At 32.5% G+C, this 22,014-nt stretch overlaps 1 protein-coding gene across 5 annotated transcripts in view; it reads left to right on the top strand.

Annotated features, from left to right (window-relative positions):
- The window catches only part of LOC127549809 (UPF0461 protein C5orf24 homolog), a 124,861-nt gene that overhangs the window by 83,446 nt on the left and 19,401 nt on the right, over positions 1–22,014 (top strand). Inside the window, exons 5-6 of one of the 5 annotated variants that reach the window (XR_007950721.1) lie at positions 2,733–2,783; positions 13,458–13,638. The exons of 2 other annotated variants lie outside the window; for them this stretch is intronic. Coding sequence is in view for 2 of the 3 variants with exons in the window: in XM_051978169.1 (XP_051834129.1) it covers positions 2,733–2,783; positions 19,271–19,329 (110 nt within the window). In the remaining variant the exon portion in view is untranslated. Of the gene's footprint in view, positions 1–2,732; positions 2,784–13,457; positions 13,639–19,270; positions 19,330–22,014 lie in introns of all 5 variants that reach the window. 2 more of the 5 variants (XM_051978169.1, XM_051978165.1) reach the window with 2 other exon arrangements.

Raw genomic sequence — 22,014 nt, 5'->3', positions numbered from 1 at the left:
AATGTTTGGCAAATGTCATGGAACTTGTTATCCGGTCACAGTGAGCAATCTATCAGCAGTATATAAAGAGTTGGGGGTTGTATTTTCAAAGTTTATTAGCATTTGCACCATGATGAGTTTTGAATGGACTTGAACCTTTGTGACAGTGTATTCTGAGGGTTGTGGCACAAGATGTCTTTTGATAAATTGCTGCTTTAGCTTGTGCTAAGCTTAACAAAACAAAACAAACAAACAAAAAAGGAAAAAAGGAAAACAAAACTTCATTTAACCAGAATCCAAAGAAGTAGAACACTTTATCAGCTGGAATTTTTTTTCTTCATTGGACTTTTAGGAAAAAGAGGCAAATTCCAAGAATAGAAATCAAGATTAGGGATTTAGCAAAGAAACTAAATTTAATAGAAAATCAACTTTTAAGGGTATAATTTCTGGTTAGCATCTCAGTCCTATACTTTGTACACATAAGGGATTCTGCAGTGATAATTGACATTTAGAAGATTGATTTCAAGCTTTACAAAGAATGATTGTTATGTAGAATACTGACCAAAAGGCAGAAAAGTGGATGAATATATTTTTGAAATATTTTCAACAATAAAATCTTTTTCTGTTAATTAGGAAACATCAAGCCCATGTATCTGAAGCATTTTTCTTAGTTAAATTTTTACATGAAGGTGATAGTTTTATTTTCCTATACTGTTAAGATAATCAAGTTACAAAATAAAATTGCATTTAATTTTCTATTTTTTGGAATTATTTTTTAAAATAAAATTTTATTGATTTTTTTTTTTTTACAATGTTGAATTTTTCCTTGTACTTCTGCCTGCTCCCAAAAAACTGTCTTTGTGAGTGTGTATCTTTCTACTACCTCTGCAAGATTGCTTATTTTCATCTTTTGTCACCTTTGCCATTTGCTGCATGGGGTGAAACTAGTATTATTTTGATTTGAATTTCTCTTATTATTAGTGTCTTGGTCAGTTCTTGTTTTTAAATAAATTTTTTTATATCTTTTATTTTTTCACATTATCATAATATTCCCTAGTACTTTTCCCCTTCCTAGAGAGCTATCTCATATAACAAATATTTTTAAGAGACAAAAAAAAAGGGAATAGAAAAAAGTCTGCATGACTAATCAATATATAGAAAAAGTCTAAAAATGTATAATTGTACATGTATGAATCTTCTCCCTCTGCAAAGGAATGGAATGAAATTGTTTTCTCACGTTTCTTCATTTGAATCATGCGTATTCTTTTAAATATTGCAATATTCACTTTTGATTTTTATTTTTTCTGGTGGTTCTTTCTATTTACGTTGTTATAGTTACTGTGGATGCTTTTTCTTGGCTCTGTTTATTTTATTTTGCATTAATTCTTATAGCTAGTTCTATGCATCTCTGGATTTATCATATTTCATCATTTTTTATAGTACAATGGTAATTCTGTTGCATTCATGTTCCACAATTTGTTTAACTAGTCCCCAATTTGTTTCCAGTTCTTTGATATTGTGTTACAAAAAGTGCTTCTGAAAATATTTTGGCATAAATGAGAACTTTGTTTGCAGTAATCTAGTTGGGCTATAAACCTAGTAATGGAATTATTGGGTCAAAAGATGGGCTTTTTATTTGTATTGTATTTGCAGATTGTCCAATTGTTTTCAAAATGATTGTACTGCATTACAGCCCCATCAATCACTATTGGGCCTGATGTTAACTATTCCCAATCTACTGTCATATTTGCCATTTTGATAAATGTAAAATGAAATCTCAGAGCTATTTTTCTTTGATTTACAATTATTAGTGATTTGGAACATTCTTTAATATTGTTACTAATAGTTTGTAATTCTTTTAAGAACTATTTTTAGATAATTTTTGATAGTTTATAAGTATTTGGCTTTGAAAGTTTTGTTCTCTGTAATTATTTTGAAAGGCTCTATGTTCATTTTGAAGATCAGATGAGGACAAATACCTAGTAAATCTATAAATTGAAACTTGGTTATAAATGCCAATTACAGATGTATTGAGTAGTCATTGTATATGAAGCAGATACTTTTATCTCTTATTAATAGATTTAGAGCAATGAGTTGTGCAAAATTATACTCTATTTTAAGAAAAGAAAAGAGCATAGTATACCATGATAAAAATGGAAATGCTTAAAATATCTAATCCCAAAGGGGTGGGGCATTTGTAAATGAGTTTGGATTTTTGCGTGATCTAGATATGTATAAAGGGTAAAGCCCTGTGTGTGATATAAATTTGCTTTTAGATGATTGGCAACCACAGGTAGTATATATATTAGAAAAACTTTAGTGGGCATGCACTTAAAAAAATTGAAAATGGCTAGTTTTTCCAGCAACACTTTGAGAAACTAATACTATAAGAGGCTGGTAATTAACATATTAAAAGTTGATACTCTTTAAAAGTACTAGCCAGCTATAAAACAGTTATCAGAATTAATTTGATTTTTATGTTTTGGCCTTATTTCATGTGTGTAAAATCTCTCTTTGACATTAGAAACTACATATAGAAATATGTATGGAATTCTACTAAAAATAGAAAAATGTAAAAAAAAAAAAAAAAAAAAAACCCTGGCTATGAGTATAAAGTTATATCCAAAGAACCTCTTGCCTTATAAAGCATTATTTTGAAAAATTTGTAGTTTAGCACATCTATGTATACCAAACAAAATAAATATTTGTGCTTTCGCTGATGTTGTATCCCATTCTTTTTTTTTTTCCTCTAGGAAACTGTTGTGGAATATGACACTACCTGTTATCCTATCATTAGTGAAAAGGTAGATTTTTATGATTGTTTTAGTATATAAATTAAATTTTTTTTCATATAGGCTATATAACCAAAATGTGATAGGTGTATAGAACATGTGAAAGACATTATCTGTAACTTCCATAAGTTTGAAAATTAATATGATTTTGGTCAGAATTTAAGAGAAGTCTCATCATTTCCCTCTACTTCTCTACGTTCCCTCTAAGACCTCATGGTAAAATTCAGGCTGGAGGATACATTGATGTACTATTATTTTCTGAGGCTCCAGTGGGACTCTTAGATACTGTAGGACCCATCTGGAGCTCAACAGCTGGAGTTTGCTGTATCAGTGACTATGTTCTCTAGGGAATGGTAGTATTCTGGAAGAAATGAAGGCTCAAATCATTATCTTTTTTATTCATTTTATTCTACCCTGTTTATATACTACTCAAAATGTAGATCTGACATGTACTTTCAAAAACATATGCATTGGATAGACTTTGGGAAATCTAAAACAGGTGCCAGAAATGCAAATATGAAACCAAACTGCTGTGTGAAATTGTTGTGGTCATTATACTGTTCTTTAATAAAAATGGACTTTTAACTGCATCATTTTTTCTTAGTTGTGTTATAAATCTTCTGTTTACAGGATTTAGTCTGAGTATTTAGTAAAAGTCCAGCAGTCATGAAGTATAATTTCCTCAGTGGTCTTTGTCTTGCCCTTTTACAGATGGTGTAAAATCAGGTGTGTAAAAAATAAAAAGCAGTTGAGTTGACGTGAAAGAAATTTCAGATTTATGCATTACAGATGATATTGTGTGATTAATGCATTTTGCTTTTTATTGCTTTTTACAGATAATACACTTGATGCATGGAAAATTATGTGGGTTAAATCTGTGCCAGGTTTTAGACTCTATAAATATCAACAGATGTTATCATATGAGTACCATAATTATTGTAAGATCAAGAAATGTTTATGAAATGCATAGACATAAATTTCATTTATGTAAATTGCTATCTTTAATAAGAATGTTAGTATGAATGGTTTAAATTTGTAAGAAACTATAGGTAAGATTAGGTTGATATAATGCAATCAGAAATTAATTGCCTTAAATTTAAGTGACAAGAAAAATAACTTGACTTATATTGCTTAGGCCTTGCATTGCTAGTCTTGCATAAGTATGTTTAATGTGAATTGGTAATGTTGATCCATTATTTACAGAAAACAGTCTCTTAAAAGAGAATTTAAGTAAAATTTATTTCTTCTTTGCTCTTTTCAGTTCCATTTCAATTTTGTTCTATTATACCAGTTCCTCTGCTGTAGCAGAGCTGTGACTGACACTTTTGGTTTACACAGTAGTAGTTTTCCAAAAGGTTTAAGTATGTTTGAATCTATTTATTTACTCTGGTGATTTCAAAATACTGACATAACTAACAGGTGATTCATCAGCAGCATCACTGTTTTTCTTAACATCACGCCAAAGAGCTGCATTCTTTTCTCCACTCTAATAATGCTAGTTCTTTGTTAGTAGGGATTGTTTCATTCTTGCTATTTGTAGCCTTACAGCTTAGTAGAATACCTGGCATGTTGTAGGTGCTTAATTGATTATTATTGATTGATTTCATTGCTTAATCTTTAACTCTGTAAGCCCCAGAGGAGACCCCATTAAAAACAATGTGACAGGACATGAGTGTGTTTGTTTCTTCTACCTTAGTCCTTAGATATGATTGCCTTTGCTTTTCTTGTTCTCCAGTAAAAATAAATTGCTAGCACTTTCTCTTTTCTTTATCAAAAATAATGTATTGTAAATAGGTTGTGCTTATGGTGTCTTGTTGGGATAAGTCAGATGGATAAAGATTCAGGTAGTAAATAAACATTTGTTAAACTTAAGCACTTGCTATACAAAAAAGAGGCAAAGGGAACTCACAGTTTAATGGGGAGACTACAAACAAATAAATAAGTGCAAGCCAACTATATAGAGGATAAATAGGAAATAATTAAAAGAGGAAAGGCCACAGGATTAAGGAATGTTGGGAAAGGCTTCTTGTAGAACTTAGCATTTTAGTTGGAACATAAAAAATGCCAGGGAAACTAGTAGACAGAAATAAAGATGGAGAACATGCTATGCATGGAGGTGGGGCAGTCAGAGAAAATGTGGAGGTGAGAGATGGAACAGCTTGTTCATGGAACAGCAAAGAATCCAGAGTCACTGGATTCAAGAGTCCATTGCAGAAAGCAAAGTATAAGAAGACTGGAAAGGTAGGAGGAGACAGGTTTATAAAGGATTTTGAATGCCAAATGAAGGATTTTGTATTTGCCCCTGGAAGTTCACTGGAATTTATTGAATTAAGGGTCTGTGTTACAGGATCTGAACTGCATTGTAGGAAAATCACTTTGGTAGCTAAATGTAGGGTATATTGAAGTGGTGAGAGATTGGAGCAAAGTGGACCCATAGCGGGCAATTGTAATATACTATAACAGTCAAAAATGTTTAGAGATAGAGAAACTAACATAGGGAAACAAAGCCCAGGATTTCTTGGCACTTATAATAATTCTTATACCTTGTTAGAGTGAAAACTGTTTAGAAGATCTGCTGTGTCCTAGGACACATATTAAATTAATTTTCTGTGAGTAATGTCCTGCAAAAATAAACTAAGCTATATTAATTTAGGAGTTATTTATTTAATTTAGGAGTTTATTATTAAGTAATCATATATCATTTTTACCTGTGTTGTCAAACTAGTTCTATCTAGTCAGTAAACATTGCTGATGAATCGTCATTATATGGCGGTATTGACAGCCAGCAGACTTTAATTGAGTTACCTTGTCATAGCAGTTTCAACCTGACTCTGCAAATATAATGCTTCCTAAATAAACCAGAAATGTAGACATGGAGCAGATGCTTAGATCCAATCTGTTTAACCCTGGATCCAAAGGCAGTATATTTTTATTGTGTAATCCCCTTTGTGCTGCTGTGTTATAACTGGTACTGATGATGTAAAGAAATCATCATCACTATTTTACTTCTTACAAAGGGCTTTCCTCACACTCCTTTTAGGTAAGCAGTGCAGAGACTTTTATCACTTTTTATAATTGGGGCAAGTTAGGCATAGAAATGTGAAATGGCTAAGAGTGAGGATTTGGAACCAGGATTCAGGTATCAGAAGATATTTGGTCCAATGTTCAAATGCAAAAAAAAAATGATTCTGTGATTTTTATATTTGGTTACTTGACTTGATGGATCTGAACTGAACTTTCAGCAAAGTTCTATTTAGTGAACACTTTAATTGAACACCTAACAAAGAAGTATGTGATTTTGCTCCCTACTTTGAAAGCTGTGTTGTTGAGGAGACAGGTCATAGGAGAGAATTGGTAATAAAACACTAAGGTAAAAGCAGATACCAAGAAAAACAATATGTATAGATATGTATCCTAAGAGTGATCAAGAATTAATTGAAAGGTCAGTATGGGCTGAAGTTATCAAGGGAAGCATCCTTTAAGAGGTAAGATTAGAGTGAGCTGTGAGAGATAAGTGAAATTTAGAAGGGTAGTGTTTCTGACCAGGGAATAGCATAAGCAAAAATGCACAAGTGAGGACTGAGGGTAGTGAAGTCAAAGGATAGAGAGGAGCTTGGCTTGACTAAAGTGGAGATTATTTGTTAGGAATTATGGGAAGTATGATTGGATAGGTATGGTGAAGCTATGTGAGAAGTGGGAAGGGGCTTTGAAAACTGGAAAACTTCTGATGAACTCTATTTTTTGATATATCTACACTATCATCTCAAACTCAACATTTTTAAAACGAAATCCTTTCCATTCCCAATCCAAACTGGTATCTTCCTGTTTTCTCTATTTTCCTTAGTGTGTCACTATTCTTCTGGGTCACTCAATTTTGAAACCTCAGAATTGTCAGCTGTACTTCCTTATTTAATAATTAAGTCTGCTCTTGTATTATCAATTATTCCTTATGAAAAAATGTGAACTGGTATGGCAAGAGTTCTGGGTGGGAGATCTGGGAGATTGGGATGGTTATCTGAGGGACTGGGGGCAAGGATCTGTGGGGGTGAAGATGAGGACATGAGGATCTGAAATGTAGGAAGTGATGATCTGGGGAATACATTGATGAGTTGATGGTTCTATTGAAGTTCTTAAGTGAAACATAATTTTCTTTTCCAATCTCTAATTCTGTTATCCTAGTTTAACCTTTCATTGTCCACTTTTTCCTTTTATTGTTATACTTATTACTAAATTAATTTCCTTATAGAATACTTTCATAGAATTGCTACCCCGCAAAGAATCCCTCAATGGCTCCTTGATTTTTAGGAGAAAGCCCAGACTTGTTAACATGGCATTCAAGGTCCTTCACCATTTGACCTCAGCTCATATTTTCCATCTTATTTCCTACGCATATGAACCCTCTTTTTGAGCCAGTTTTACTTATTGTCTACTGTGTTTATGTTTGTTCACACTGTTTCTGCTCTGTCTTCTTCAGTCAATACAATTTATAGTCATATTTTTGTCTTCTGAATTTAGAGGCACTTATTATTGGCATCATTTGTTTGCAGCTTAATGACACTGCTTTATGCCATCTTCTGTATTATTGTTTTACATTATTATTTACCTTGTTAAGTTTCTTGAAGAAAGGAATCAAATACACCCTTCCATATTTTGTCTCCCCTACAGTATTTAGCATTATACATAGAATCAAGCTGTTATGCTGCCACCTAAATATTTGTAAGACTATTAAGTACCAAAGACAGTGCCTTTCAGAGTAATATCTTTGTTTTCATGCTTCTATTTTTAGCAAATTATATAAACTGATTTCCACCTTCCCATTTCTTAGAGCAGGGATTTTAACATGAGGTCTGTAGCTAGTTTTCATGGTGTGAAATTAGATGAGGAAAAAATTACGTATTTATATCAATATGTTGTATTTCCTTTGTAATCCTATTTATTTTATTTTGTCTATTTAAAATTACTTTTCCTAAGTAAAGGTTGATGACACAAAAAAGGTTAGACTCTTTTCTACTATGTAAAATTAAATAGGCCATAGTTGTTAATATGTGACATATATCTGATGACATGTGACATTAGAATTAGAATTTTTAATTGTTAGTACCATAAATGTAAGACTTAGAAAAAGTTCATTGATTATGCTTAAGAGAGAAGTCATCAGTCTGGTATGTAAGTATAACTGCACTCTAATATCCTATTTAATAGAAGGCTGTAGGATTAATAGAAGGCTGTAGGACTCTCAGGCTATTTTTTCAATAGCACTTAATCTGTATAAAGTAAAATTCTTTGCAAGGCTTATTGGCCGGAAGACCTCTTACTAAGTCCTATAACTCTTACAAAGGTGTCATGCTTAAGAACCTATTCCAGTTAAGCAAAATTACCTGGTACAAATTCTTATCTTTAGATCCTATTAATTGTTGTTATTTGACTTTGCTTCCTTTTTTTCTTTTTTTTTTTTTTTAATATAGCATCATAGAAGCTCCTTTATGACCCTGTTGTCTTTTGGCCTATTTCTTTGATATTTGTTTATCTGAATTGTGTAGATTTAAATAGATATCTGATGCATTTGGGGGGAATTGTAACAAGCCTAAAAAACTATTACTCTAAAGCCATTCTATATACAGAACCTAGTTCAATATGAGGTTTACTTGAGCTAAAGCACATCTGTATGAAATTGAAGGCCATGATTTGCAATTTTGTGATTAGATGTTGAAAATGATGAGGACTTTGAAATGTTTAAATTTGCTTTGGCCAGGACATAGAGGTAGAGTAAACTCAAGATGATTATAGTATTGGAATAGGATTGCTTTAATGTCAGCTTATGGATGGTATTCTCCCTTTTTTTTTTCCCCAAATAAGGAGAAGATAACAACAATAGTCAAGGAAATGCTTGATAGTTCCCAAATCTATTTGTATATAAAATATGGAACTTAAATGAGAACTTTTCAGCACAGATCTCACTTTACCCAAGAGAAATGCTGTTTGAAATTTAGTCATAAGTTATTCTTCTACCTTTTTTCAGAAAAGAAGAAAGCTTTAAAGAGGATTTAAGAAAGACTGTGTATTTTTTGGAGGTTTTTGTGAAATTATCAATAGGACATATAGTCTCATAGGACATAAGGAAATGCTGTCAGTAAACTAAACAAAAAAATTTATAAATAATTCCTTTGCGGTCTGAAAGAGTTAATGTTAAGCTCTCAAGTATTTCCTCCAGTTACTAAATACTTTATGGGTTTTTTTGGCAGCTTAAAATAGGTGGCTCTTTCAGAATCTGCTAACCATTGAATATGAGGAATCAGAAACAAGGAGATACTAGATAGCCTAGCATCCTTGTTAAATTTAATGTGGCAGTAAATAAGATACTCTACTGTATAAATCATACTACCTCAATCCTCTGTTCCTCTTTCTGTCTCCCTCTCTTCTCTCTCTCACTTTCTCTTTCTCTCTTTTAAAGCTGTATGCTTTCACTAAGTTTAATTTTCTAGAACATGCTCACATGTTACAGGATCAGTCAGGTCTCTCAACGATAGCAACAACAACAACAACAAAATACTATTACATTTATATGCTATCTTTTATTTTTCAATATTTATTTGATCTTTTTTATTATCTTATTAAAATCCTAGAATAAACACCACTCTAAGTAAAGAATCATAGAATATCTTCATGATGAAGTTCTAATTTTTATAGTGTTATTTGAAATTTTAAGAGAGAACTTTGTAGAATGGAATTTGCCTACCTTAGAAAATAGAGGGGCTTTATTAATCCTTAGTAAATCAAGATCTTTAAATTATTTTAGGAGGCAAGAAAAGAATGTAAATGTGATTAGAAAACACTATGACCTAAGAGCAGTAACAATAGTATGGAGAACATTTTCATAAAAATTTATCTTAGAAATTTATTTCAGGTAGAGAAGGTTTTTTAACTTAGCAAAACTTTTTTCATAGTAGATTCAATATTTGTAAAACTTCTATCACATTTCCACACTTGACAAGTTCTTTCTCTCTTTAAACATATTCTAGTAAAACAGGAACTCTGACTTGAAACTACGATTTCTCTTGTTTTATATTTAAATATAATTTTTTGATAAATTTGGGTAGTTTAGAATGTTATTTTTCTTGATTATTTTTTAATAACAGAAATAAGTAGTCTTCACAGGATATCAAATTTAAGTGGTGATAATATGCTGTAATTTCTTTTAAGATATTTGTCTGATGAGAGTCACTTAATGTTAAGTTTTCTTTAGCAAATTTTGCCATGATGAATGACCCCAAAAAGCTTTAAAAAACAATGTGACTAATGACACTAATCTGAATTGTGGAAAAACTGCTTCTCAATGATTTTGGGCTGTATCATTCTCAATAATTGTGGTATCTTGGTTCAGAACACAGTACCAGCACAGTATATGGCATGCTTATGAATCCCCCACAGTGCTTTCTTTTCAAGTCCTAGTACATCACTTTTTTTCCCCTGCATTGATCAAAGGTTGAAAAACTTGTTTTATATGTGTAGTCAGGGTATTTCATAACTGTCTTATATTCTTAATCTTTTGGCTATTTGGTTGAAACATATCCACACCTCTTAAATATTGAAAACATAAAATCCTTTAAACTACAACTGCAGAGTTAAAATGAATCTTATGTGAAATATTCAGTTGTGGACCACATCTTCAGCTTTTTATATGCCACAGTGGTCTTGTTTTCTCCTTTCCATTGTCTGATAGTGAGGTCATTTTCAGTCCTCTGAGAAATTCTATTCCCAGCCAGATGCGGCCCATATATTAAAAATAGCACCTGTGGCTAATATCACAGCAGCTTACCATAAATTTACATGGTAACTAGGATTATATCTGTCATGACTGTTAAAAAATGTCTAGATTTAATTTGATTTCCAGTATTGTAGAAGCTATCCAACATTTTGCTTCATAACTATATTTTAAAAGTTAAAAATCACTCCATTGTTAAGTTTTATGGCACTCCTAGTGCCCATTAAATTGATTTGTTCAGTGGAGGTCAGAGTAAAGCAACTTGGCTACATTAAGATCGGAAACCAACCCATTTGTGACAAATTTAGTCCTCGAGTGTGAATCTTCTCAACGTCTCTGCACTGATTGGATTCAGGTGTAGCTTATGTCAGTAGCATTTAACCTCAAAAGAATAAGCAACATGATTTGCTTGTTATAAAGTATAAAGTATTTTGCATTTGCTTGTTTTAATGTAACTGTTGACTATGTTGACCTGTGCTTGACTGTTATTCCCTGCCTGAAAGAATTGATTTTAAGTCTAGACTAGGCTGGTAGTGTTCTTTCTCTCCCCTCACCCCCTTTTTATATGTTCCTTACAAAAATTGCTTCATTTTCCATTATCCTTTGAGTCATCTCCCACATGTTATGATTTGTGCACCTGCATAGTTATAAAATTATTTTGGGGTGTCATTTTATCTGTTATTCACTAACTTCCTAGCATTTATGAATATAATAAGTGATTCACTATAAATCAAAATAATTTAGCAGGGATTGGATTATGAATTCCTATAGTATCTATCAGTTTGACATGTGTTGTTGGTAGAAACTGGTAGTAAATTTCCATGCCATGAGAAAATTAATTCATAGTCCAGAAGTGAATTTGAAGTGCTAGCTCAAATACTTGGAAATTTAGTATTTTTTTAAATGTACATTATTGATTAACATGTTTTTTAATTTGTTCTTTTAATTGACTTAGCAACAATCTTATTTCCGAGTTAGAAGTTGTAAGGTCAAATTTTGGCAAAGCTGTCAGGACATAAGCTGCCTGGAACTAGATCTATAAGTATGTCAAACCTTCTTTTTTGTTAGGGACACAAAGAAGGAGTGAAGTTCTTTCCTCTTGATTTTTCAAATGGAAGTTTAAAAGATCTTTTAACATCTCTAAGGAAGAAGAACTGCAAAGACACAAGGGGATATACTTCCACTAGTACATATACTTAATTGTGTTAGCAGTGGTCATACTGATTTGAAATGGAAGAAATATTAAATTAATGTTGCATATTGTATATATTTAATGTGCTATCAGATAATAATGAACCTTATTCTATTGGAAGTTAGAGAATATTGTTAATGACAAATTCAGAATATTTTAAATAATGTCTTGAATTTTAATATAAAGATCACATATTATTGACCAATAATGAATTTAGATACTTCTGTTTCTTCTTCCTTATTATTGATAGGAGAATTAGGTGAAGAGATATACATTGAACTCCTTGAAGGAAATGCACATAAGGAATAATAACTGTGATTTCAGTAACTTTTGGAGGTTTTTGATGGAAAAAGATGTATAACATATCCCTGAACTCTTATTGTTTGCAACAGTATCAGGGATGCAATGTTGGAGAAATTCAAGCTCTCCTCTAAAAATTATTTGAGTTCTTTTATTTCACTATAAGGAAAATAGAGTCAGAACTTCTTTAACTTTTTCTCTTTGAAACATGATTAGGACTTTCCTGAAAATGGTATAACAGTGTTTTTCCTCTAAATTTCCTAGTGTAGTCACATACTAATGAAAAATTGTGAATTCAAAGAAATACTTTCAAAAAGGAAAAGGAATGATGTAGTTGCTTTTGTTTTCACTATGTAGATTTATTTGGGATCTGTTAGATTACAAAAGGGCCCAGAAATGATCTTTTATGAAATCAGCATTTGTAAATACAGCTATTTGAATGGTGCATTTGTCAATATGTAATTATAATGTCTTGGAAAATCTGTAAGTTTTCACAGTGGCAGAGTTTTCCTCATTTCTCTTCATCTCAGAACTGAAATGCTTAAGTAATACTTGGAGTAGAACAAATCAGATTGCTATTATGGACTAGGAAGGCTATTTTAACTCAAGTTTTGTGTGTGTGTGTGTGTGTGTGTGTGTGTGTGTGTGTGTGTGTGTACACACACATATATACATATATATGTGTGTCTATACATATATACATACATACACACACACACACACACACACATATATATATACACACACAAAGTTATGTGGGTAGGAACAACATCATGCTATCTTAGGAGAAGCAAAAAAAAAATATTAGACCTCTGTTTTAAGTTATTGAATTAGTCAAGTTAAACTTGATATAACTATTTTTCCATTTTAAATATTTGAGTGAATTACAACTTTTTAGAACATCTAGACCGACAGTTATTTAAAACTTTTATGAGAGAGAATGAAATTATCCATCTGCAGCTTTTGGTTTCCATATTTCTTAGATTTAATTTTGGATAAATGTGGATAACCATGCTTATTCCCAAGGATTGTGACTCTTTTCCTTAAATGAATAAAGTATTTGGCTCTCTTTATCTGCTTGGATGAATAAGTTGTTTTAAAAGTAAATTGCTTTGAAGATGCTCCCCAAAGTACTTTCTAATATTTTTTTTCAAAGCAACAAAATTAAGTCCTAAATATTTTCTGATATGATATTTTGTGTCTATAATTAAGAATGAACTGGTGTTAAAAGTTGGGGAAAAGAAAAAGAAAAGATTACAATGGGCCTATTTAAAAATTAACCATTACTTGCCAAAAGCCCATCAGAGCCACATAGCGGACATCCGTTAATCCAATGGTTAGCTGTTTCAGGCTTTAATGCACACTGTTTTACACGTTAACGGGTTTGAAGTTCCAGGCCAGAGCTGACCTTTCACATCTGCTCCTTTCACAGTAGGAATCTCCACTTACTGCATCCTGTCAGAATGGATTAGAGTGACAAAACACAGGACTCGCTTTGGCTGCAATTTAGTTTTTGATCAGAATTATTTCTTTCACAAACAATCACATTTGCTAAAATGTTACATCTGCTATGAAAACCACTGGCAGGCAGTCCCTCAGTTTATCAGTATGATGTGAGTATAATTTTTCATTTGTTTTTCATAAAGTGGCAAACCAGCTTATATATATTTTTTGTGATGTATGAGTGTATGCATGGGTATTAGTTCCTGCCTTTCATTTTTTGGGGGGATCTTGGAAGGAAATTTGCTTATATCTTTAAATTAACATAAAGCTGACTAAAGAATTTTTGGGATTTGAGTGAAATTATTTTTGTTGTAGAACACATTTGGGAGCCAATACTCTTAATATTATTTCCAAAAATTGTTAGTAGTGGTTCAGTGTTTTCACTAAGAAAATGTTTTTGCTTTCTGGGTATGTATATAATTTTTATTTGGTGAAGTGGAATCTCTATGTCAGTTTTATTCCACTGTCCATTCTAGAGATGTTTACATCTCTTTTTCTCTCCTGTTGCACATCACCAAAGCCATCATTATGACTTGAAGTATTTGGGTTATAGAAAGTTTTAGAAGCTTAATGTCTTAACTGTTGCTCTGTCAAGTGTCAGTAGAAGAACAGAAATTTATTGAGATTATCTTTTTAGTGAGAAGCTGTAATAGGGCATACTAGATAGAAGACTGGTCTAATTGAGACGATCTGAGTTCAAGCCTTTGATACATGCTGGTTATGTGACTGAATAATTTCTTTAGCCTCTCAGTGCTTCAGGCAGCATTTTAAGTTGATAAGTTAGAGACAAATAGCTAACTTATGTTTGTACTGGCAGTTTTTACCCTGATAGTTCCCTATGCTAATGAAATCACAAACCACATCTCCTACCACATAGAGCAGTGGTTCTCAAACTTTTGTTTTCAGTATCTTTATCCTATTAAAAATTATTGAGGATCTCTCCAAAACATTTTTGTTTATCTGGATTATATTTATAGACATTTACGATATTGGAAATAAAAACTATTTTTGAATTTGTAGACCCTCTAAAAGGGTTTCAGAGATCTCCAGGATTCTCTAGACCATACTTTGAGAACCACTGACATAGAGATTCATGCCTGGAGCCAAGAAAACTTGAGTTCAAATCCAGCCTGATACTTTTTATGTGATCCTGAGGAAGTGACTTAACTCTGTCTTAATTTTTTCATATAAAAGGAGAAGGAAGTGGCAAACCACTCTAGTATCTTTGCCAAGAACATCCCAAATGAGGTCATAGAAAGTCGGATATGACTGAAATAATGTACAACGAGCAACACCTCCTTCTCCTATATTGTACATTTTGTTTCCTGGTTTTTAAGCAAAGAGCAGATTACTATTTGTTAGGCATGATGGCCAGAAGAATTCTTTTTCAAGGAATAGTTATGTTTGATGTATATTGAGGTTCTTTCCAATTGTCAAAGAACATAATCTATAATTGTTATCTTTTCATGGCATAGTCTGTGCTGGTTGGTCTGAGTCTATGCCCACAGAAAGTGAAATTTGGAAAGAAAAGGTGAGTAACTTGTCTCTCACAACTCAATTTGGAGAGATCTTTTTATCTCCAGTAAATTAGCCATCAAGGAATACATTTTTCTGTTCTTGAGATAGATAAATTAGCAGAATCAGAATCAAGCCTAGAAAATGGCTTGTCTAAAGTCATACAAAATATTTGTAATTTCTAAGAAAAGATCTTTTGAGACATGCCATGAATTTGGTCAAGCCCAGAAAAGTTGTGCTGTGTTAGAGAGTTCTTAATGCTAAACAAATTAAGTTTGCTCTTTACTCTTGTCAGAATATTCCAGGTTCCAGTCAGTAGGGAAGTGATTCTGAATGAACTAAATCATTGCTGCTATCCTAGCATTTACATAAGAGGCTGTATATGAGCAAAGTGAATTTTGCCAAGTGTTTTGCACAAATTTTTGTTAATATCTTCATGCTACTTCTCTCTTTTTTTTTATTATAACTTTTATTGACAGAGCCCATGCCTGGGCAATTTTTCACATTATCCCTTGCATCACTTCTGTTCCGACTTTTCCCCTCCCTCCCTTCACTCCCTATCCCAGATGGCAAGCAGTCCTATACAAGTTAAATATGTCACAGTGTATCCTAGATACAATATATATGTGCAGAACTGAGCAGTTTTCTTGTTGCACAGGAAGAATTGGATTCAGAAGGTAAAAATAACCTGGGAAGAAAAACAAAAATGCAAGCAGTTTACATTCATTTCCCAGTGTTCTTTCTTTGGGTATAGCTGCTTCTGTCCATCCTTGATCAATGATCTCTTTGTCTAAGAAATCCACTTCCATCAGAATACATCTTCATACAGTATCGTTGTTGAGGTACATAATGATCTCCTGGTTCTGCTCATTTCACTTAGCATCAGTTCATGTAAGTCTCGCCAATCCTCTCTGTATTCATCCTGCTGGTCATTTTTTACAGAACAATAATATTCCATAAAGGTTTAGCTTCTTGCACAAAATTCCCCAGAGCTGCTACAGAATTTGGACACATTTGCAGTATAGTAGAAAGAAACATTTTGTTAGTGTGTCTCCTTGGGATCAAGTACCTTGTACTAGAGCTTTGCCATAATAGAACCTCAGGTGGGCAGAGTTAAGAAATTAAAAAAACACCAAAATTATGCATGAATTGATTTGTGCTTTAAAATACTTATGATAGCACTTTACAGAGAATGACTAGATCCTTGATAGTCATGAAAAAGATAGGACCATAAGGATAATATGATCCTATGACAGTAAGTTAAGAAAATTCTGAACCACAGAGAGGGTAAATGATTGGCTTGTAGTTACATTCCCAGAGGTTAGCACAGGACTAGGAAGAAATCCAATCTTGATTTTTTAGTCCAGTGAATGTTCCATCACACTGTGTTGCTAGTCCTATACATAGAAGCATTCTCTTTGAGGCTGTTATTACAGTATTTCTACTGTTTTTCTTTGGTGGCTAGGACATTTATTTAAACTAGTCCAATTATCATTGTTCTTTGCACAGCAGAATTTATTATTTCAAGTAACTGATTGCTTTAACAGGTGCTCAGTAAATGAGGGCTTCATTGTATTATTTAATGTTTTGGTTGGATGAAAAAATCCATTAAAAAAAATAAAACCAGGATTTTTGTTTGATGCAGCAGCTCTTAAATTATACCATTTCCATTGCCATTTTTATCCATGAAACTTTATTATAATGAATTGGGTTATAAGAACTAGACTGCTATAAGGGAGAAATCTTACATTTTTACAAGTTTTTCTTTCTTTTGATTAATTAAACAATCATGTAAAAGCTACTAAAACAGAAGTAAGAATAAGACATAAGAGAGAGATTTGGGGTGGTTCCTTTAGCTTTTAGAGGAAGGAAGCAAATGATAAAGTTACAGTTCTAATATTAGGAATTATTTTTATTTAATAGGCTATTTAAAAAAACATTTCCTGAGTTTTTCCTAGTCACATAACCTTCTGTCTTCTTCCATCTAGTGGATGAGAATTAATATTCAGGGTGAAAACCCTTGAAGTGCTGTATGGTCCTCAACCAGTAAAATCATTTATTTTATTTGAATAATGAAGGAAAGATTTATGCTGATGGATTTTTAGAATGATTTCCAGTGATAAGGTTTGAAACAAAGAGTTGTCTCCTTAAACATTCACTTAATTGGAACATTCAATTAACCAGGACTGCCTTAGTCCTAGAGCATTTCGCGTCATTGAGATTTTACTGAATTTGCTTTCTTCTTTGGGGGGGGGTATCATATTTTGTGATTGAAAAAGTATAGGATCTTATTTAGAAATGAAGGTGATATGAAAGCAAAAGATAATAAATAATTCATATTTAAAGAAAAAAGTTTAGGATAGATATTTAGTAGTTCAAGGATGTATATTTGTAGAACAAGCATCTTTCCCTTCAATTAAAAAAAAAGCATTTCTTGTTAATTGGATATAGTTGAAGTCTATCAAAGGAGTTAGATTTTTATTTCATAGTAATCATATGATGAATTTTTTTATTATATAGCTTTTAATTTACAAGATATATGCATGGGTAATTTTTCAGCATTGACTGTTGCAAAATCTTTTGTTCCAATTTTTCTCCTCCTTCCCCCCATTTTCTCCCCCAGATGGCAGGTTGACCAATACATGTTAACTATGTTAAAGTATAAGTCAAATACAATATACGTATATATGTCTATAAGTTATTTTGCTATACAAAAAGAATTGGACTTTGAAATAGTGTACAATTAGCCTGTGAGGGAAATCAAAAATGGCAGGTGGGCAAAAATAGAGGGATTGGGAATTCGATGTAGTGATTCATAGTCATCTCCCAGAATTCTTTGGCTGGTGTAGCTGGTTCAATGATGAATTCTTTTGTAAGATGAATAACAATAATCTTAATTCCTTTTTTTTTTTTTTAAAGTAAGTTTCTATATCTTAGGTTTGCTAAAGGTAGGATATTCCTCTTGTGTGATCCAAGTTAATAAATCAGAAAAAGAAGTTGAGTGATTCAGAGAAGGTCAATGCTTAGTGACAAATACTTGATAGATGATGTTGTATTTAATGGAAAAGGGTGTGTCATTAGATGACTCTACTCATGATACTTAGTGTAACACATGATGATGTAAACTCTATTGACTTTAAAGCAATGTAAGTTGATTTTGAAGTGATCCTAGAAATCTGAGAACTTGTTTGAGGTGTATAGAATGTGTTGAAATAAATTTGCAATTTAGGTCTCACTCTGAACAGAAAAAAATTTTTAGGAAAACAAAAAGCACTCTACCTCAACTCAAAATTTATTTACATCAACAGTTGGGCAGTTCCCCAGATTTTACTGCAGGTTCTTGTAGACTTTCAGCATAAGTTTTTTACTATTCTACGGATAGTATGTTATTAATTATAAACTGTGAAGTCTCATTTTTATGTTAGCTTCCTTTGAAGAGAGATGCTTCATAATGCATTTTTATATAATTCAATTTCTAAAAAAAAAACACAAAAAGCCAAACTTTCAGCTTGTGACAGAAATATGAACATTTACTACTGAGCTTCCTGTACAGATCACTTAAAAGAGTGACTGCTGGTAATGTTGGCCTTGGTTTTGCTCATACAGGAAGAATCATTGGAGCTGTGTGGAGACATTGTAGTAGACTTCAAAGTGGACAGTCCTGGGTAACAGATGTCTCTTGTTGGAGATCTGTGCCAGGCATCCCCTCAATTCATTAAGTTGTGATTTAGTAATTCTGCTTTTTTCAGGGTAGAAATCTTACTTATTTTATATAGCTCTTTTTAGTAAAATAATTCGATATATTTGTCAGTGTAAGCAAACTGATAAATTTGTAATAAAGTGTATCAGACCATTTATTTGGCAGGGACAGAACAGCTTGTGAAAGCAGAGTAGTTTCCAATGGAGCATGCAGAGCTTTGAAAATTCTCAGCCACAGCAGAAAGTAGTATTTCAAATCACCCTTAAATAATTGTTTGTTTTCCTGTTCCCAACTAAGTTTACAAAAATTTGGACAGACAAGCATTTTGTTTTGATTTGAAATATTTTTAGTGAATTGTTATCTGCTGAATGCACATATGGTTTGAACTTTTGCTTACTATGATTTATTTATTTGAAGGCTGGGTTCTGGAAGTACAGAGGTTTCTTACAGACCGGATCCCGTTACTGATTTGCACAGGAAGATTTACTTGCTCTTTTTCTGACCTGGGCTCATTTGCCCCTCCTTAGGTAATCAAGTGGCCCATATCCTTCTCCAGGAGACTCCCTCTGTTGGTGTCAAACTTTATGTGAGTATAGATCTCATAGTTCTTTGTAGCTCAGTCTCCCTATAGCAGGGATTATAGGGTGTAGGCTGGCTACCACAGGCAGAGACATACTATTGTAATTTTGTAATTTGTAGTCTCATAATTTCTCTTAGTTCCTCTAAAAAGGACCGGCTCTATTCTCAATCCCCCATATTTTCAGTATCTAAATAGAGTAAAATAAGGGATTTCATACATAGAAAAGCTTAAGTACATAATGTATGCAAGGCATTGGGAATAAAAAAACAAAGAGAGTGTAATAGGAAGTAGATATCAAGTAATACAAAGTAATTTCAAGAGACTGAGGATGTTAATGTGGGGTGGAAGATAATAAAGTCCTAGAGTAAGAGTTGAGATTTGAGCTGAGTTTTGTACGGAAGCTATATTTTCTACCAAGGGGAGGTAAGGAGAAAGGACATTTCAGGTATTTGGAACCTCTTGGGCAAAGGCAGGAGATTGCACATCAGAGATGTAGCATCTACGAAGTTCTAGGAATTGTTTTGGGCACTGAGGGTTCAAGATCAGAAATGAAAAAACCCTGCACTTGTAAAGAGAAAAGAACTTGCAGGCCATTTTGAGGAGAGAGAGAGAGAGAGAGAGGGAAGGAGAGAGGGAAGAGGAGAAAGAGACAGAAACTTAGAAGAGACTGAGACACAGAGACACATGACAGAGATGGAAAGATCAGAGAAAGACAGGCCATATATAGTAAGTGGGCTTTCAGTGAGTGCCAACCACTTGTCTATGAATTCTCCACTCCCAAATCATACTTGGTTAATCAGATCATTATTGAAATTGAGAGCACAATTGCCTGCACCTCTTTAGGAACATGAAAATACACATGATTGAAGCTTTTACAAAATTTGGCTCATAGAGTGTAAGGCTCTATAATTTGTTTTAAAGAATTACTTTTGTTAGTGACATCAAAAATGTGTAGTTTATAAAAACTGCACCTGGTCCCGATTGTCTGGGATGAGTCCATATTTGCATCACTGCAAATGATTTTGAAGATGGAATTTTTGGATTGTTTTCTGTCTCCTGGAGCCCTTGACATTGTACCGCTACCTGTGTGTGCAAACTTCCTGACATTAGAAAGGCTCTGCCTTCAACTGAAATGTAAGTTGGCTGCATTTATTTTTCATGTTCCTAGAATTAGGAAATGATATGACAATAAACAGAAATGCCCTCAATGAAGAGAGAAGGGAAACTGTTGTTTATCTGGTCAGGTGGTTTAGATTAGCAGTGATGCTGTTCTGTATTATGTTACTTTAAATCATTGTGTCCCAACAGGACATAAATTATGAAGATTGTTACAGTATGTTTCATCCTATGTAAGATCAACAAATTGGAATAATTTTTATAGGAAAATCACAGTGCTTTTGGCAAGGTTATTGAAGAATTTATTTTTATTTTAGTGCCTCTTATATTGTTTCTTAATATCGAAAATACTATTTATATAATATATAAAATATAAACTTTAAAAGAAAAAAAGCAATGATTCTTTTCAGCAATTACTTTAAGTGGTAAAGTACTTCAAATATATCAATGTTTGTGTGTTTTTTCTGTCAAAATGTTTTAGATAGAGCCAGTACTGTTAGTTTCCTCGTTGATAGAGTTGTAAATAAGCATTGCAGTTCTTATGTGAAGGAAGAGAGGTAGTTTTGCTTCATTAACTAGATTTTCTAATAGTCATAACCTGTACTAAGGAATTTATTATTCCAATGTGTATACTAATAGAAGTTTATTTTAGATAAGTAGATAAAATCAGAGCCTTACCAATTTACATATTTTAGTTTATTGTTTTGATTTTCTCAGTGAGCCATAAAATAAAAGTAAAGTTTTATTGTTTTAATTTTCTCAGTGAGCTGTTTTGAATTATTATAATATTAGATTAACATCATCAATTAAAATGATTTTTGTATTTTGCAACTCAGTTGTGTTATTTTGGAGAAAAGTGTTTGTTCCCATGAATGTTTGTTATTGTTTAGTCCTCTTCATTTCATTGCTATTTTTCTTCTGGTCAATATATATTTTATGTATTTTCAACACAGACATATAAATTGGCATTCATAATCAAATGATGACTTGCTTTATTATATGACTACATAAGATAGATTTTAGAGGTTTTCAGAAACAGTAAATAAGTTAATTGTTTATCAGTTTTGTAGGGCTGATACACATTGGAAACCCATTGACTATTAAAATATAATGCTAACTAGGAGATGTCTCTGCAAAGCATTTTACAAGTTCTAATAAATTTTGAGGACAATAAGTAGTAATTTCTTAAGGTTACAAGTGAAATAACTGCCATGAGAGAGACCATGTGACTTGGCCAAGACCATAGGAAGAATCAGAAATCGTAGAACTCTGAAGCTCTTGGTTTATGGCAGTGAAATGGCCTCACTAGTAAATTTTCTTAACACTAAGTGAAGCTATTAATATTGAAGCTGGTTACTGAGTTAAAGTATGATACACTTTTAAAGTTTTCTACTACCAGAGTCCTGAGATTATTTATTTATTAATGTTGTTTAAAATAAAAATCTATCTTCTACAATGGTGAAGATAAATTTTTCTTTAAACCTCATAACAGGTTTGGAACAAATACTTAATACATTTGTGATTTAATCCAAGAATGCTTTGACAGAACCAGGGATCTTTCTAAGTTTATAACTT

This window comes from Antechinus flavipes, chromosome 2, assembly GCF_016432865.1.
Source record: "Antechinus flavipes isolate AdamAnt ecotype Samford, QLD, Australia chromosome 2, AdamAnt_v2, whole genome shotgun sequence".
Taxonomy (NCBI): domain Eukaryota; kingdom Metazoa; phylum Chordata; class Mammalia; order Dasyuromorphia; family Dasyuridae; genus Antechinus; species Antechinus flavipes.
The sequence above is the reverse complement of the archived record's forward strand: the minus strand, read 5'-3'. Positions and strand labels throughout refer to the sequence as shown.